The sequence below is a fragment of the Lycium barbarum genome, chromosome 3 (genome assembly GCF_019175385.1).
Source record: "Lycium barbarum isolate Lr01 chromosome 3, ASM1917538v2, whole genome shotgun sequence".
In the NCBI taxonomy this organism is placed as follows: domain Eukaryota; kingdom Viridiplantae; phylum Streptophyta; class Magnoliopsida; order Solanales; family Solanaceae; genus Lycium; species Lycium barbarum.
In genome coordinates, this window is record NC_083339.1 from 142,527,000 (window position 1) to 142,544,756 (window position 17,757).

The 17,757-nt window shown below is 34.6% G+C and overlaps 2 protein-coding genes across 4 annotated transcripts in view; both read left to right on the top strand.

The window, feature by feature from the left end:
• Window positions 1–1,694: 1,694 nt before the first annotated feature.
• On the top strand, window positions 1,695–12,197 carry LOC132633180 (uncharacterized). Of its 3 annotated transcripts, none has more exons than XM_060349424.1 (11): window positions 1,695–2,125; window positions 3,578–3,646; window positions 3,826–3,921; window positions 4,024–4,148; window positions 4,511–4,706; window positions 7,595–7,770; window positions 9,154–9,280; window positions 9,620–9,780; window positions 10,748–10,824; window positions 11,541–11,592; window positions 11,932–12,197. In XM_060349424.1, the coding sequence occupies exons 1-11, from the start codon at window positions 1,823–1,825 to the stop codon at window positions 12,155–12,157; spliced, it is 1,608 nt and encodes a 535-aa protein (XP_060205407.1). In that variant the 5' UTR covers window positions 1,695–1,822; the 3' UTR covers window positions 12,158–12,197. The 3 variants fall into 3 exon arrangements, with proteins under 3 accessions (XP_060205407.1, XP_060205406.1, XP_060205408.1); XM_060349423.1 differs by having other exon boundaries at window positions 1,697–2,125; window positions 9,151–9,280; XM_060349425.1 differs by having other exon boundaries at window positions 1,697–2,125; window positions 9,151–9,280; window positions 11,524–11,592; window positions 11,932–12,069.
• Window positions 12,198–17,718: 5,521 nt separating this feature from the next.
• Window positions 17,719–17,757, top strand: part of LOC132631505 (protein NUCLEOLAR FACTOR 1-like) — an 8,103-nt gene continuing 8,064 nt past the window's right edge. Inside the window, exon 1 of the mRNA XM_060347077.1 lies at window positions 17,719–17,724. Within this exon, the coding sequence (XP_060203060.1) occupies window positions 17,719–17,724 (6 nt within the window). The remainder of the gene's footprint in view (window positions 17,725–17,757) is intronic.

The following is a 17,757-nucleotide window of genomic DNA, read 5'->3' on the forward strand; positions in this document are numbered from 1 at the left end:
TTCTATTTCTTCTAAATAAATTTTTTCTCCTTCCTCTTCACAAACAAACCAGTTATTCACGGATTTTGAATAAATCACCGTGAATCACCAAAACATCTCTCTTCCGGTGAGCGGCTTAGAGCTGGCTACAAATTATACCTTTTCGAGTTTTTAAGTTTTCAAAGCCTTGATTTCTGATTGGGGGTACCTAACGCTAAATTGGACATTAATAACTGGTTTTGAAGATCCAAACCACCGCGAACGCCATTGACAAAATTTTACATGTTTTCGGGGTTTGAAGTTTTCGTTGATAATATGTTATTCTAGTTAAATTATCTTAAATTTGAATCCACATTACAGATTTCACCAAAGAAAGAAACAAGAGAAGAAGAATGATTAAATTATTTGTTTTTAATTTTTTCCCCCCTTGAAATAGAGCTTTCTATCTGATGCTCATGCTCAAAATTCAAGAATTGAGACATTCAAGCTATTTGAAGGAGTTTTACGTAATTTATTGCTAATAGAGGAAAAGGAAAATGGAGAAAGATTAACTTTAAGAGAGAAGACGGGGTCTTTCAATTTTGGTTTTTTTCTTTTTGGTGACGTGTCTTTTTCTTATTGGTTTTACTCGTCACGTTGGCAGAGAGTGATATACACTCACTTTAGTTTGCTTGGAGTTGCAAAATATATGTCCAATAGACATAATTTAGTTTGAGTTTAGGTTTTCAACAGGGACAAGGTTAAGTTCAGATGTTCAAATGAAAAATTCGACAAGTTGAAGGATTGTATGTGTATTAAGCCTAAATTAATCAATGTAAGACACGTAAGATATAGGGAAAATAACACTGTATGATACTTTGAAGAAAATATTTACCCAGATTAGCCAATATTTTTTTATTTACCCGAGCTAGCCAACTTTTATAGCTTTGCTGTTGCTCTGTTTCATGTGATATTCCTAAGTTTATAGCTTACGTGGATAAGACAAATATCAGTGATTGTTACCAATTTAGAATATGTGCAGCTTCCACACTATTATACACTTTTATACGGTGTAGAAGTGTGTATAACACGTATTATACATTTTGTATAAACTCCTCATATGTAAACACCTCTTGTATAGGTTTGTATAATATTGTATACTAGTGTAAAAGTGTGTATAAACGCCTCTTATACATTATTATACACTTTTATACAAGATTGATACATTGTCTACTCCAAGTGTATAAAGTTGTATATTCTTGTATATCGTGAAAAATGGCTATGTGGGGTGTAATTTTAAAATATGGCTACGCAAATGTAAATTTGTATGCTAGATTGTACATTATTGAAATTTTCCCTAAGATATATGTCTTCCATATAAATATTTATTATTTAATCATAATTATCACTTTAATTCATTACGAAAATTAAACTGCTTGATTTGGCACAAACAACAATACATATAGGGCCGTTTGGTACGTGGGATAAGATAGGGTAATCTAGGATTAAGTTTGAGATTAAATTTATGTTGTATTTGGTTGATGGTATAAATTTATACTATCAACCAAACAAATTATAAAATTAATTTCAAATTTAATCTCGAATATCCCACCTTATCGCATTAAACTTTGAATTATTATATCCGACCTCTCAAGTGCAATAAATAAGTCCAAAGACTATAATCCCCGGATAATTTAGGCCGCGAACCAAACAACTCCCATAGGTATTTATCATAATTTTGGCAAATAAAATTAAAAAAGAAAAAGAGAAAGAAAAAAGAAAACCCCTTTGTCCTTTCTCAGAGGATTTACCACCTTGCTTCTCCATTGTACACCGGCATCTTACCTCAATATTCCGGCCGGCGATGCCGGCTATCCATAACCCTAACCCTAACTGGCTCTACAGTTGTTCGAATATCAATCCAAACAGCACTTTCTCGACCTTCAGTTTCCCTAAAACCCTCACATTTTCAAACTCCTTATCTCCATCTCTCAAATTCGTCTCTATTAAGCCTAGTTTATCCGCCGTTAACCGCAAACGACGGCGTTTTGTGACTGTTAATGCTATTGCGAAGTCGTCTAGCTCAGACCTTTATTCTGTTCTTAATGTCAGTAGAAATGCAACGCTTAAGGAGATCAAAGCATCTTATCGCAAACTAGCTCGCAAGGTATACTCCTATATTTCTACTTAATGTTTTTGGTGTTGTCATTTGTAAGTTGTTATTATTATGTTATTCTTTGTTGTTGCTTAAATAAGCTTTCTGCTTGAATATCTTTGATAAACACATCTCTGTATTCTGGCAAATGCTTGTTTGCTTCTTAATCATTATCTTCACTTGGAAACAGGATCATCCTGTTAAGACAATCGTATAAGCATATACAGTCAGACCTTTCTATAATAGCATCCGCATATAACTAACGCCTCTCTATAACAGCTAAGATTTTTCGAAACCGATTTTTTATGTTATATTTTGCTTCTCTATAACAGCATTTTACCAATAACAGCAACGGCCAACTTTACAACAATACACCTTTTGCAAAATTATCCCCCATATAACAACTATTTTTTTTTTGTAATATAATAATTAACCATCTTTATAAAAATAGAATATTTATGATAACCAATAATAAGTGTAGATATTTTGATCAAATATTTAATTTGATAAATGAAAGTGCTGATGAAGAACCTGAACCTATTGTTATTTGGATTGAAATAAAAGATTTAGCGGTTCAACTCTTAGATTTCCTTCAAGGGAAAACAATTGGATACCCGTTTGCCGAAAGTTTGGACACAAATCTTCGTCAATTCAAGTGTTATATCACCACTAAGAGATTGAAATATGTGAAACAAGCTACAATTATAAATTTCTTCCGTCAATCTTGAAAGAATTTAATTTTCAAGTGAATTTAAAATGTGTGCTTTAGAGCTTAAAACTTTATACATTTAGTTATGAATTTGTTGAAATTGTATCAACTTTCCTTAATGTTTAGTTAGTGAAGTATATCTTTGAGATTTAAAATTTAAATAATTTTGTTATTTTTTATAACAATAAACAAATAAAAATTAGATTTTATGCATCTTTTTTGCCTATAACAACCAACTATTATTTAAATGTCAAATGTTGTTATAGGTGTATAACAACCATTCTTTATAACAGCAAAAAAATTTCGGACCCAGCGATGATGTTATAGAGAGGTTTGACTGTATATAAGTTGTGGTTTGGCGTTGTCATTTGTAAGTTGTTATTATTATATTATTTGTTGTTGTTGCTTAAGCTAAGGTTTGGACATAGATTTGTTGAAACTTGGAAAAAAGGAGTTTTTGAACTTGTGTTGAAAAATAGTTTTTGGAAGTTGAAGTTATGTTTGGACATGCATTTTACTTGAAAAAAAAGTTGAAGTGCCGATTTTTGGAACTTGAAAATTGTTCTTCAAAAGTTTTTCAAAAACTAATCAAATTCCATGAACAAACAATTTTTTCAATTTTTTTTGGGAAAAGAAGTAAAAAAATTTATGTCCAAACGGGAAAAAGCTTTGTGCTTGAATATCTTTGATAAACACATATCCGTCTTGTGGAAAATGGTTCTTGCTTCTAAATTATTGTCTTTACTTGGAAACAGTATCATCCTGATATGAATAAAGGGCCTGGAGCTGAAGAAAAGTTTAAGGAGATTAGTGCTGCCTACGAGGTAACATCCTGCTTCCTTTCCCTCCAACACTTGCCTTTGTATTTCGCTAAGGCATTTTATGTTGAATTTATAATATAATGAAATTTCGCCTTACCCTTGGCATCCTTTATTTGGTGAAAATTTTGGTTTTGGTCTTTTTCTTTCATTGTTTTCAATTTGACTACAAAGTGTATATTTAGGTATTATCAGATGATGAGAAAAGGTCTTTATATGACCGTTTTGGTGAGGCAGGGATGCGAGGAGAATATGGTGTGCCCGGTGGCGGTCCGCAGGGGGTAAAGTACCGGCCTTTGTTTATATTTTCATATTTTTGATATATTTCAACTTTTGTTTATGATGACTGGTATCTGTTCCCGCATGATCATCTGATCTCTTAGGTGGACCCTTTTGAAGTATTTTCTGAGTATTTTGGTGAATCAAATGCCTTTTTTGGAGGAAGCGGTGGATCCAGAGGCTTCAACTTTGATTTCAAAAATATGGGGAGGCAGGATCTTGATATTCGGTGAGTGTCGATGCCCTGTTGCCTCTGAAACTATGTATTTCTGTGTGTCCTCGTCTTGGTGATATTAAGATATGTTTCATGCTGACAACATACAGTATTAAGATTATGATTCCCGTTGCAGTTGTATCTTTCACTGGGCAGTTTTATACTGCTTGGTGAAGGCTTTGGCTTCACCTGCATCGGTGAAATAAAAGCAAGAAAATTGAGGAAAAGAAAATAGAATAACTTCTCCATCAACTTTGGTTTAATTTTATGTTCGAAGTAATTAAGGACGAGAGGAAGAGTTTGATTTGGTCTTCCTTCGTAATCTGTCTTTTTCGTTAACTGAATATGTGTTGATGAACTTATTTCTTGTCTTTCAGTTATGACCTTCATTTGAGCTTTGAAGAGTCTATATTTGGAGGGCAACGAGACATCGAAGTACCTTCTCTCGATGAATGTGATAGTTGTGACGGGACTGGTGCTAAATCTAGCAGTTGTGTTAAAGTCTGTTCTGACTGTGGCGGAAGAGGAGGAGTGGTGAAAACACAGAAAACACCTTTTGGAATTATGTCGCAGGTATTTTCACATACTAGCATGAGAAATTAGTAATCGTTGAATGCTTTGGTTATCACTTCTTTTGTTATTCATCTTCTTTCCATCTTACAATCTAAACTATATCTTTGTCTTTTTTTGTTAAATTTTTTACCAAAAAGTTTGCATGCTTGTACTTTTGTTCATTAATGGACACGGGTGTTATCACTGAGGGATTTCTCCGTGTGAAAACTTTAGACTTTGCTCTATTGACAGATTATTTGATGTTCTCTAATGCTCCATTTGTCCCAAAAGCGTAGTCCTACTTCCTTTTTAGCTCATCCCAGAATGTACACACTTATCAACAACAACAACAACCCAGTGAAATCCCACATCGTGGGGTCTGGGGAGGGTAGAGTGTACGCAGACCTTACTCCTACCAAGGTAGGACGGCTGTTTTCGAAAGACCCTCGGCTCAATAAAAGCATAAAAAGAAGTCAGATAAGGTTAAGAGATTCAAAGCGATATGGAAATGAAATAATGCAAGCGACACAGATAACACAGGATAATCAAAGCACAGGAAATAACAGATAATAGCAGAAATCGGAGCAGATAACACAGGATAATCAAAGCACAGGAAATAACAGATAATAACAGAAATCGGAGCACAAGAAATTATATTGCAATAATGCGACTACTAATAAGAACGGATAACGAGACTATCTACTAGCCTTCTACCCTAATTTGGGTCCTCCAAACCCTCCTATCTAAGGTCATGTCCTCGGTAAGTTGTAGTTGCGCCATGTCGTGTCTAATTACCTCTCCCCAATACTTCTTCGGCCTACCCCTACCTCGTCTGAAACCATCCATGGCCAACCTCTCACACCTCCGCACTGGGGCATCTGTGTCTCTCCTCTTCACATGCCCAAACCATCTCAATCTCGCTTCTCGCTTCTTGTCTTCCACCGAGGCCACCCCTACCTTATCCCGAATATCCTCATTCCTAATCCTGTCACTCCTGGTGTGGCCACACATCCATCTCAACATTCTCATCTCGGCAACTTTCATCTTTTGAACGTGAGAGATCTTAACTGGCCAATACTCCGCCCCATACAGCATAGTCGGTCTAACCACCACTTTGTAGAACTTGCCCTTAAGTTTTGGTGGCACCTTCTTGTCACATAGCACTCCGGAAGCAAGCCTCCATTTCATCCACCCTGCCCCAATACGATGTGTGACATCATCGTCAATCTCCCCGCTGCCTTGCACAATAGACCCATTTTCTTAGTCTGCTTTTACTTGGCACATTCATTAAGTTGATGCTTCAAATAGTGGACCCAAGGTTGGGGCCTAGTAGTCAATGAAGTGGGTGCAAATTTTGGGACCAGAGTTCAAATCTCAGCAGAGACAAATATTACCAGGACAGAGTTACACGGTACTTGTGTTGGTGGAAGGCAGTAGGTACCTGTGTAATTCTGTATTTTGGAAGTATAGAATACAAGAAAACTTTAAGATAACTCATTTTTAGAACTCCTTTTGATCTTAGGCTCGCAGCTACTAGGTGCGTAACCTTGAACCTAGCCCTCCAAGCATTGAAAGACGGGCACAATGCTTAACATATGTAATTGGAGTCTGTTTAGGGTCTCGCGTAATTTTTTGCGTTTATAAAATGTAGTAAAACTTACTTTTTAGATGGACTGGACATCGTTTTGGAACAAAGCAAGAAGAAGTAAGAAAGTTAAAATGGCACAGAGGATATTTTCTAAAACCTGAAAAGCTTTATGAGGCTCACTTTTATTCTTCTCCATATAATTTTATCCATTATTTGCTCTTCGGTAACACAAAATCCAACATATGACCTGACCTAACTGGTTACCCATATACTAAATCATTAATACTTTCATGTGATAATTAAATCTGGAGGAGGTATCCTTCTAACATTCCACAATCTATCGTGCAGTTTTCTGAAATCTCTTTTTAAACAATGCCAATAACCACGTGCTATGCCGAACCTTTTACTTTTCATTTTACATGATATGATTCAAATATACCAGGAATTAACTGGTACATGGAGTATTATCCATCAGCTCATATACTGTTTTGAACCTGGGAAAAGGGTCAAAAATGCCCCTCTGCTTTGGGAAAAGGGCTAAAAATATCCTCCATTAGAAATTTGGGTCAAAAATACCTCTCCCGTCATTGAAGTTTTCAAATATACCCCTGTCTTAACGGAAATCCCCAACATAACCCGATTTCATTTTTAAACCCGCTCCATTTAAACCTGACCCAACTACATAAAAAACTCATATGCGACCAACTTGTTCCCGAGTCCTACATCTGGAGCCACTAGGCACAGGAACGGGTAACCCATATGCGTTTTTTATTTATTTGGGTCGGGTTTAAATGGAGCTGGTTTAAAACTGAAATCGGGTTATGTTGGGGATTTCCGTTAAGACGGGGGTATATTTGAAAACCTTAATGACGGGAGCGGTATTTTTGACCCAAATTTGTAATGGAGGATATTTTTAGCCCTTTTCCCAAAGGAGAGGGGCATTTTTGACCCTTTTCCCTTTGAACTTTATCACCACTGGTTTGTCATGACAAGTTTAAATATGACCTTTGTACTATTTCCAGATTAGCTCATGTGAGGCTACTAGATTTTTTTTTCCATCTCGTTTTTTTTAATCATTAACCTATGGCAAGTAATCTCTACTACTGTTTCAAGTTAGTGGAACTTTCAAAGAAGATAATATTTTGCTCTGCTCATTACATTGCTTATTTATTCTGTTCAATGATTTATTTTTGTTTAAGCAAAAAATAAGAGTTCTCTCTGCACATCCAACCTGTGTGTTATTTTGAACAAGCTGCTATGTACTATTTTAGTCTGCTGGTCCATCTTGACTTGCTTTCTAGATGCTGATTCGTGTTTTCAGGTATCTACATGCTTTAAATGCGGAGGTAATGGAAGGATAGTAACTGATCATTGTCGAAAATGTGGTGGCCGTGGTCAAATACAGTCAAAACGAAGTATCAAAGTGGTTGTTCCACCTGGAGTTCATGATGGAGCCACTATGCAAGTTCGAGGAGAGGGTAACATTGACAAGAAAAGGTCACCCTTAATTAAAATTCCTAAGTTCATGTGATTAAACAGATTTCCCCTATTTCATGTAGAAACTAAATGCTTTGACCAAACTTGGTCAATTCACTAGAAAATCTGTAGGATATGCAATTTGAACTTTTAGTTTACTTGAACAAATACATCGTATTATCATTGTAAGTACCAGGTTCCTTTGAGTCTAAGTACATGTTTGATTTGCCTGCTCTGCTCTACATGTTGCCTTTGTTGCTTGTTAGTCAAAATATTAAGTGAAGGAGAGAGACAGGACTTGCTAGGAATTGAATCAATAGGCTAAGGGGCGTGCCCCAATTTTACCAAATATATCTATAAATAATGTGCAAATATGTATATATAAATAGCGAATGACACCACTTAGCAGATCATACCGCGTGGTCTGATGGCCAAACACTTGATTTTGATGAACCAGGCCGAACAAGTTCCATTCGTGTTTTTGCACATACTTAAACCTCTCGATTGATAAATAAAGACTGCAATTTATAAGAATCAAACTCTGTTCGCCACTGAGCAAATATTGGATTAAACCAATGCACGATAACTCATTTCACTATTCCTTAGGTGATAAAAATATAATTGAACTGAAAAGCAGTTATATTAGTATAATATAAACAAATATAAAACCATAAATTTGAAAGGAAAAAAAAAACTACTCATCCTTTTCTGTAATCTGCAACATCTCTCATGTCGTTATAGTGATTTGTTTACTTTTCCAAATGTCGACATCGCTTATAAAAATTCTGCGCACGCCACTAATGTCATGCTTCTCAAATCAATACTCTGATGTATGTCCAGTCTTTGATCCTTTTTTTTCTTTTGACAAGTAAACAAGACTTCTATTGATCTGTAGCAACAAAGTGCTAGAATTGTGCAGTGCAAAGGACTTTGATGTGTATCCTAGATATTTATGTCCTAGTCTTTGATCTTATCTGGATACTTTCTAGACTGTGTATGCTCTTCTTTCTGATTTGCTGTTAGTGTCTTCTGTCTCATTTTGTGTTGTGAAACAAGCGTGTTAAATCATACTAAGAGTGCAGAAGATTTTGTTTTGTTTATTATTATGCCCAAACCTTTTTAAGCAAAAGTAAGAAGTCCATAGGAACATGAGCTAAGGAGCTAGCTTAGTTGTTTTATTTATTAATATGCCCAAATTTCTTAAGGTTTTTCCTCTCACATAGGGTAGAAAGTGAAACTTAACCTTTTCTGTTCTTTCTCTTACTCCATTTCTCTCTGCAAATTTTTATGGTTCTTTTGGGGGGTGGGTTGGGTGTTTAAAAGTCCTCAGAGAGATAGATGCGGATATGCTTTTCTCCTTTTCACAATCATCTTCACAGCTTAACTTGGTCTTCTTTGCAGTAGTATATCTGGTGACCTCTATTTGGTCATCCATGTTGAAGAAAAACGTGAAATTTGGAGGGATGGTCTCAACCTGTACTCAAAATTAGACGTTGATTTTACTGAGGCCATTCTGGGGACAGTTAAGAAGGTAATAAAAGCATTGCAAAAGGAGAATTGCTTTTATCTTCTTTCAAACAGGCACAACTTACAGACAATTAAGTTTGAATTGATTGCTAGCAACTTTTTATTCTCCTTTCAGTCGTTCCCTATATCTGTTTTCCTGCCCTCTCCTTCCACCAAACAACTCCCTTGTGTGTTTTCACGACATTGTGTGTTTCTGGCATTTTAATTTTGCTTCGAAGTGCTTGTAGATGATTCCATGTAGGTATAATAGCGATATTACTTCTTAAGAGAATCACATCACCTGAATTATGACTTATAGGTGTCTTTCTTTTCCTCATATAGACTCCTGTTTGGTCTCCTACAGGTGACAACTGTAGATGGTTTAAAAGATCTTCAGATTCCTCCTGGATGTCAACCTGGAGAAAAGATTAAAATGTCAAAAATGGGAGTGCCAGACATGAATAGATCTTCAGTGAGAGGAGATCATATTTTTCTGATAAATGTTCAGATCCCGAAGAATCTCAGGTTTGAATTTGTTCATATAAGCTTTCAGATACACCCATATTTCAATTTGATCAGTTTGGATTGGATAAGTTGCCACTTCTGTTTTTATGTAAGGTCTCCTTAATCCGATTAGTTTCCTTTCGTGCCAATTCTTTCTGTGGATTTTGTTTCATTGTTTTCTCCTAAAGTTCTTTGCTAAAACCTCATCAACACGAGGTCCTATATGAGCCATCAACTTTCTTATGTGATTAATCAACATAAGTAGAATCTTGAGGTTGGAATAAAACTGCAATGTTCCTTTGGTAGGTTAATGTGAAAAGTGGTTTAGCTTGTGAGACAAAATATACACCTTAGCTTCTTCCTTAAGGAATTACCTTGATTAAATTTGTTTCATCTGGTCAATTTAGGATATATATTATCTGAACGAAAAGGTAGGAAATATGTTTTAATTTGTCGCCTTACCTGTTTCAAAGTCTTTGATTAATATTCCGCCCAATGTTGCCATTTTCACAAGCATCTTATGTCAACGTGCTTGGTTAGTGGTAGTTATTTTTTCCTTGTCACCTGAAATATCGTATGGGCCACCAACCTGAAAAGCTCTTCATCTCTTGCTTGTATTTTCTTTAAAAGAAAAAAGAAAAATTATTCAGTTTAACATTGATCTGCTAGATAATCGGGCTGACAAAGTTAATACTCTCTATTCTTAGATTTAGTGTATCTGTTCTGCTAAATTACTATAACTTGTGATATAGTAATTGGATACGATCAAATCTGCGTAAGATAATTGGCTTTAAGCAGATCTGTAAGAGAGCCAGGTTCATGTGGTCAACCTTATCTTATGAAGTAACATAGAGTCTGAGTTGGATAATTCTCTTGAGCAGGAAAAACATAGTTCCCACTTAGCATCTTCACTTTTTTATTGCTTTCTTGTAAAGTACTTCCCTGACGTGTGTGTGTTCAATAATGTGTGTTCTCTTCTCTATGTCAGTGATGCAGAGCGCCCCTTAGTTGAGAAGTTGGCTTCACTTAGAGCAACATCCAAACAGTATTCAGTCTCATCTGGTGGTATATCTTCTCATTCTTTCTTTCTTTCTTTCGTTCCTTCTGTCTTTCTTGTAAAGAGTCGAAATCTTTGTTTGGTGTGAGGAAGTACAGTCAGAGAACCTTATCATAAAACGGAAGAAAAAAAGTTCACTCAGAGAACCTTATCGCAAAACAGAAGAAAATAGTCACTCAGAGAAGCTTGTCAAAGCCAGGGTCACCCTTAGCAAGTTTGATCACCTGTGCAAGGCATGACCCAAATACAGGTTATGTGAGAAACAATTAGTATAAGGAGGTATGCAAGGAAGTGAACATGCTAGAAGAATTTTAGTACTAACAATGGTAGACCATTGTCTAAAACCCTCCCCACAAACTTGTAGATAAAACAGTGATGAAATTATGAGAAGGATTTGGGACTGGCAAGCTTGAATCAATGTGGTCTATCATTTGAACCTAAAAATAGGGAACCATGCTAGATTAAACCCTTCAGAAAAAAAAATCAAATGTCATATCAAAGAGCAAACTTAGCTTCATTTCTTTAACGCACTCAAGTATGCAATGTGTCAAAGCATGCCATCAACCCTTGCCTTTTATGTCGTTTTGACTCATTTAAGTTGTGAAGTTATTCATTTCAAGTATGTCACATTATACCTTGTTCACTAGTTTCTTCATTTTTTACATTTTAACTTTATTAAAAGGGATACCAATAAATAATCTGGACAGGAATCTTGCTTCTGCAGGTGAAAGTAGAGGTGTCGCACGTTTGTGGAAACCGATCAAAGACTTTCTGAGGTGCATTATGTTCTGCAAACATATCTATCTTAAGATTATGACATGTCAACATATTTCTGAAACTTAATTAGTTTCTCCATATTACTCTGCTGATTTAATTTAATCACAACTTGAACTGATATTTATGATTTGACGTACATGAAAAGAAAGAAGAAAAAGTATAGCAACTAGATGAGAATCAAGTCCAATCAAAGCTATGAAAGCTTGAGAAGGGATACCAAAACCTATTCCACTCTCTTAGATTTATCGAGTATTTTGCATACTGAATATTTACCGTCGTCTGTATTTTCCTTCTTTTTTTTTTTTTTTTTTAACTTATGGTCATTCGTCCACTTGTAGGATTGGGCGATCTGGTAGAAGATTTGCATCAATTGGCACGGAGACGACATCTTTATGGAGTTTGAACAGACCGTTGCCCAGTTTTCCTCTAATGACATCACTATTTGCTGTTTTATTTGGAACGTGTATTTTTGCTGTTGTTAAAGTTTTTTATTGTAAAATTTTGCAGCCGAAACTACTAGTAAAACCAAAACTTCTTCTTCACAGGGAAATTAAAGAGCAATAGTTGTGATATTGTGCTGCTGCAATATATGAATTTGACATGATGGGGGCAAATCTGCATTTTATCTATCATGCATTTTTCATTGTTTCGTCTGGGAATCGAATTGCGCGAATGTGACTAGTGAGTAGTGACCACTAAGAATATGTATTAAATTCGTTTATCAAGCCATTCTTATTCCTGGAAGGTTTAAACTTGTGTATTAAGAAGAGTTCTGGAAAGCTATCAAACCCCGCTTTCCTCCATATAGAAATAATGAAATACTCTCAGAATTTTCTGTTGATACGACAACTGAACATCCACTTGAAAATGATATAATCATCATGACCTACCGTGGCTACATTGACTAAATAAACTGATGCCTACACCTTTCTAGGGTTCGGGGATGGTTGTAGCCGTGGATAGATGCCATACATAAGTTAGCTATTAAGTATTTCGTTTAGAGGATTGTGACCCTCCTCTCAACGCAATCCGTTACGTGAACATCATAACTCACTATCAAGTTGTAACCACAATAGAAGGTTAAGTTCTGTTAAAGAGTATTTCCACGTGGTAGAGCCTCCTCCACGTGATATTCGCGACATCCAAGCATGATTATCTCCTTTAAGCGATTGTTTGGTGTAAAAAGTCTCAAATTGCATCTTTCATGAAGTGAGATGATCTTACAATTACAATCACTGCCCAATTAAACAGCAGATAGGTTTCTGTTTCTTAATAAATGTTTGTTTAAGGCAGAGTTAATAAAAGGTGTCGAAGAATTGTTCTAATGAGATTTTTTCGTGTATTTGAGGGTCTCTCCAGCTCTTATTCGTACGTTGGAGTTTTTCCTACCCCATGTGTCTCCTGTCCCATACCTCACTTCGTTTTCTATCTTTTATTTGTTTTTACTGCTTCAATCAAGGAAATTGTAATCTAGTACAAGCTCAAGCTTTGACAAGTTTACAAGTTTTAGAAGTAATGTACCAAAGATTATGATGTCCTTAAACATAATTAGTAGCTCTCACTAGATGGCTAATCTAGGCACTTGTTCGAGTGGATAGTACATAAAAAGAGTTTCCATGTACTTATTCTGTCTTTTTAGTTGTGTGTGAAGGATATAATGGAAATTGGATGGTGTGGCCGACAGTGAATAGAAACAAAGGCTGCAGCTCCACAACTAAAAAATATAACCTTACTGTAAAGTTTAACCTTAACAGCTTATCCATATGATTAAAGAAAAAGTAACAGAAGAAGTAATGATAATGAGGAAGAAAAGTGAAAAAAGGGAACAAAATAAAAAGGAAAACAGTAACAGCTTGACACAGTTGTCTGTACGAAGGTGTAGCAGTTATCAAGGTTGGCAAATTTATTCTCATATACTATATTCCTCGATAAAGTCCTTAATCTTAATATATTCTTACCTAAATTTTGTTCCTCATTATTAGCTTTATTAAAATCCACCTCTATCTTTGGTTGGTAACTAAGATACTTTCATTTAATCCAATCATTTATCCCCTTATGTTACCTAAGAATTCTCATATTGTCATTTGTCAATATTGTCGTTTGTAACTACTCCGAAAATGTTTTATATATAGGGTGTGTTGGTTCGAAGGATTTTCAAATTTTGTCATGTTTGATTGGTCAAAATTTTGAGTTCCTTAAAAAGGGAGAAAATGACTTTCGTAGTAAAAATACGGAATAAAAGTTTTATAAATGACATTTCACATTAATTGTCTAATCTTCCACCCTTCAACACACGCCATCCCACCCCCCATAGCCCACATCCTAGCTCCCACACACGCCAATTTCAATGATGTTTGTCTGAATTATATACAAATGTTTTTGAAATATTAATATTTTTTTACCAAACCAAAAATTAAATTGAAAACTACTTTGTTTCCATAAATAACATTTTTGGTGAAAAATATTATAAAGGAAAGTGCTCCAGTGTTTGGAAGTACTTGTTGATGCCATAGAGTTGTTGATATAATTGCACTTTAGTTTGTGTCAACTTTATTCACCTGCATCATGCTATTATGAAATTTTGATCCTAACTATGATCATGCCTCCATCCCCTCCCAAAAAATGAAGCGGCCCCACCCCAGCTCACTCTCCCCACCCAAAAAAAAAAAACACAACAATGTGCTGTTACAAGTAAGAAAAGAAAAGAAAAGGGAAAATGGTGGTTAGAGTGAGATAGATACTCTCTAGCAGTTTGCAGCTACATTAATATTCCTCATTAATGTCATCAATAACAGTTGTATTCCCAAAGGTGGAAATAGGGAAAAAAAAGAAGGGGAAAATAGGGAATTCCCTAATTTTTTCTCTCTTTTCCTGTTTTTGGGTCAATTTAGTTGTATTTTTTTTGTTGCTAGTGGAGTGTTCTTACATAGACTTACAATTTTGGATTACTAATAAATTAGTTAGTATGGCCTGTAATCAATTGATTAATCCCAAAAAAAAAAAAAGTATACAACAACAACATACTAAGTGTAATTTCACAAATGAGATATGAAAAGAATAGGATATACGCAAATCTTACCCTTCTTTTTGTGGGGTAAAGAGTTTTCCGATAGACCCTCGGCTTAAAAAGAAGTATATCCGCAGGATTGTGAAAAATAGGACAGCAAAGTAGCAAGATACAAATAAATCCAACAATAGATAGTAATACACATAAAAAATAAGAAGCTATGTGATAACTAAAGAATACTAGTAGTAAAACGAAGGGGCAGGGGAGAGGGGAGCTAGTCCCCTAACTCTCCTACTACACACGGTGCGACAAATCCTCAGCTATCTACCAACCTTCTACTCTAATCATCGACCTTTATACCTTTCTATCTAAGATTATGTCCTCGGTCACTTGAAGATGTGTCATGTCTTGTCTAATCATCTTCCCCAATTTTTCTTCGGCCAACCTCTATGTCTCCTAACCCTGCTATAGCCAACCTCTTACACCTCCTTACTGGAGCATCCTCGCACCTTCTCTTCACATGCCCGAATAATCTCAGCCTCGCCTCCCTCATCTTGTCCGCCATAGAGGCCACTCCCTCGTAATGTTTTCATTTAGGTGAGGAGATAAGTAAGAGTTTAAATTTTATACGTTGTTAATGTAAATAATTTTTTTATACTATCAAGTCATTCAAACGATATTTATGTGTCGTTAAATGTGAGATCTAAATCTTGAAAATAAGATATTTTAACTTCTACAAAATGGCGAAATCGTAAGTTGTTGTCAATATTCATTTCAATTAAATAACCTCAAAATTTAGTATTAGGCAGTTCACCTTCATTTTACTGCCATTAATGAAGTTGACCGTTCTTTGCTAATAAATCTATAGTATTAACCTTAACATATCGTCACCAAAATCGCCAAGTTAGCACTTAGCACCACATGTGTCAGTCGATAATATTTTAAATATAGTAAATCTAAATTTCTAAAGCATGACATAAGTATTGTCGGAGTCAACTATGCTTATCTTTGCTTCGGCGGAAATGTTGTAGTACGTATAAAGTTTGACAATATATATATACTAGTAACACATGCCCGTGCATCCATATCTATTCATTTTAATTAACCCGTCTTTAAAGCTTGTATTTTAAAAATAACTTTTTGAAATATTCTAATTGTTATTATATATAGCAACATATACAAAATGTATTTTATGTACCATCACTTTAATTATAATTAAAAAATGGAGTTTAAAAATTAAAAACATATGATGGAATTAAGTCTTTGAAATGGAAAGAGTCGGACTTTTTTCTCATTGTCATAACAATGAAAGTTGTACATCAATGTGAAAAAGAAAATTAGTAAGAATATGAGGGAAAAATAATATTTTGATTCTAGATTTTTTCTTTTAAATTCTTTAATATCTTATATGTATACCGACACGTTGATACCAATTTCAATTAACTAACTGTTCAGATCCCAACATAAGAACCATTGTTGTATATATTGGATTTTTTAAAAGCAAAACTAATAAAATATTTTTATTAAATTAATTAAAAAATATATTATAATTTTTTATATTAACAATTATAGATTAAAAAAATTGTTACAAACAAATCAAAATTAGAAAGATATATGTTATATCGTAAATCACTAAATTTTAATTCCGAAATGAAAATATAAAGTAATACATTTTATATATGTAAATAAACAATAATTAGAGACTGCAAAGGAGAGTAAAATGAGTAAAGTATTGACAAAAAAGGAAAACGGGGATAAAAGTCACTCCCTCTCTTCACTTTTATTTGTCCACGTTAACATATCAAGAAAAAAAAAATCTTCTTCTTATTTTACTTTTCACATTAATTACTCATTTTCAAGTCGTTTTCTGAGGCTATTGAGACTATACAGCAATAAATATGGATATTATGATAAAATATATATTTCATTTATTAATTCTTAAAGAACGTGAAAAGTCAAAAGTGGACAAGTTATGTGTAGGAGCATTAAAATTGAAGTGCATACGTGTACACATGAGAAGATAATAAATACTCAGTACTATGACATATGTCCAAGTGGGATAAAAAAGTAGTTGGTTAAAGTGTATAATTTATATAACTTTTAGTACAAATTTGCATTGCTATTGTTCGTCCTCTCTTCACGTTTAAAGTATTGACAAATAAGAAAAACGGGGATAAAAGTCACTCCCTTCGTTTACTTTTACTTGTCCACGTTAACATATCTGTTATATCCCGTGTTTTCGCACATTTGGAAAATTGGAAATAGTTTTTGACTTGTAAGAAATAAGGTCATAATTGATTTCATTTAACACGTGAGTTGTTTATGAAAGAATATTAACGTGGAAGTGTTGAAGAAGGCTAAGGGCAAAATTGGAATTTCGGAAATTAGTTTCGGGAATTACAAAATGTGATCCATAAGTCATTGGGCTCAAAAAATGGATGAAAAATTAAGGCCCAATACTAAGGGGGTGGTCGGCCAAACACTAGGCCCAACCCATGATTTTAATTAAATTTCCATGTGCTTAAATTAATTATAAAGGGATCATTATCTATTAGATGATTCAATAAACAAAGAAGAGAGAAACAAAACACAAAGAAGAGCAAAAATTAAAAGGGCATTCGGCCCTAACCCTCCAAAAATCACCCCTCAAAATCTTGCCTCTAAAATTATTATCTTGTGATAATCCTACTGAATTAGGGGTCCTTTACAACTTGGTGTAGCTATTTTGGAAGATAAGGAGCTTGGTTCATCAATTTGACAACTTTGTCAAGTGAAGAAGATTGGAGAAAAAGGTAAGAATTTATCCCTTTTTATGATGTTATGAAGGTTTGTTTATGTTGTAGTATATATAAATGAGTGGAATTTATGGAAATATGAAAGTTTGCAAAGTGGTGTGCATGTGGCCGTGTATATGTAATGTTGTATACATATGATGAGTTGAATTTTATGTTGTATTCTAGTTGTAGTTGTGGTGGACTTTATATTGGAAAATGAAAGTTGAATGAATTTGGTTGAAGTTGGAAATGGAGTGTTGGCCGTGTGGTGCCTAGTGAGGAAATGGGAATGAATTAATGTTGTTCAATATGTTAGTTGTGTTGTTGTGATCCTTATAATGTAAATGAAGGTAAAATGGTTTAAGTGGGCATTGAAATGGAAA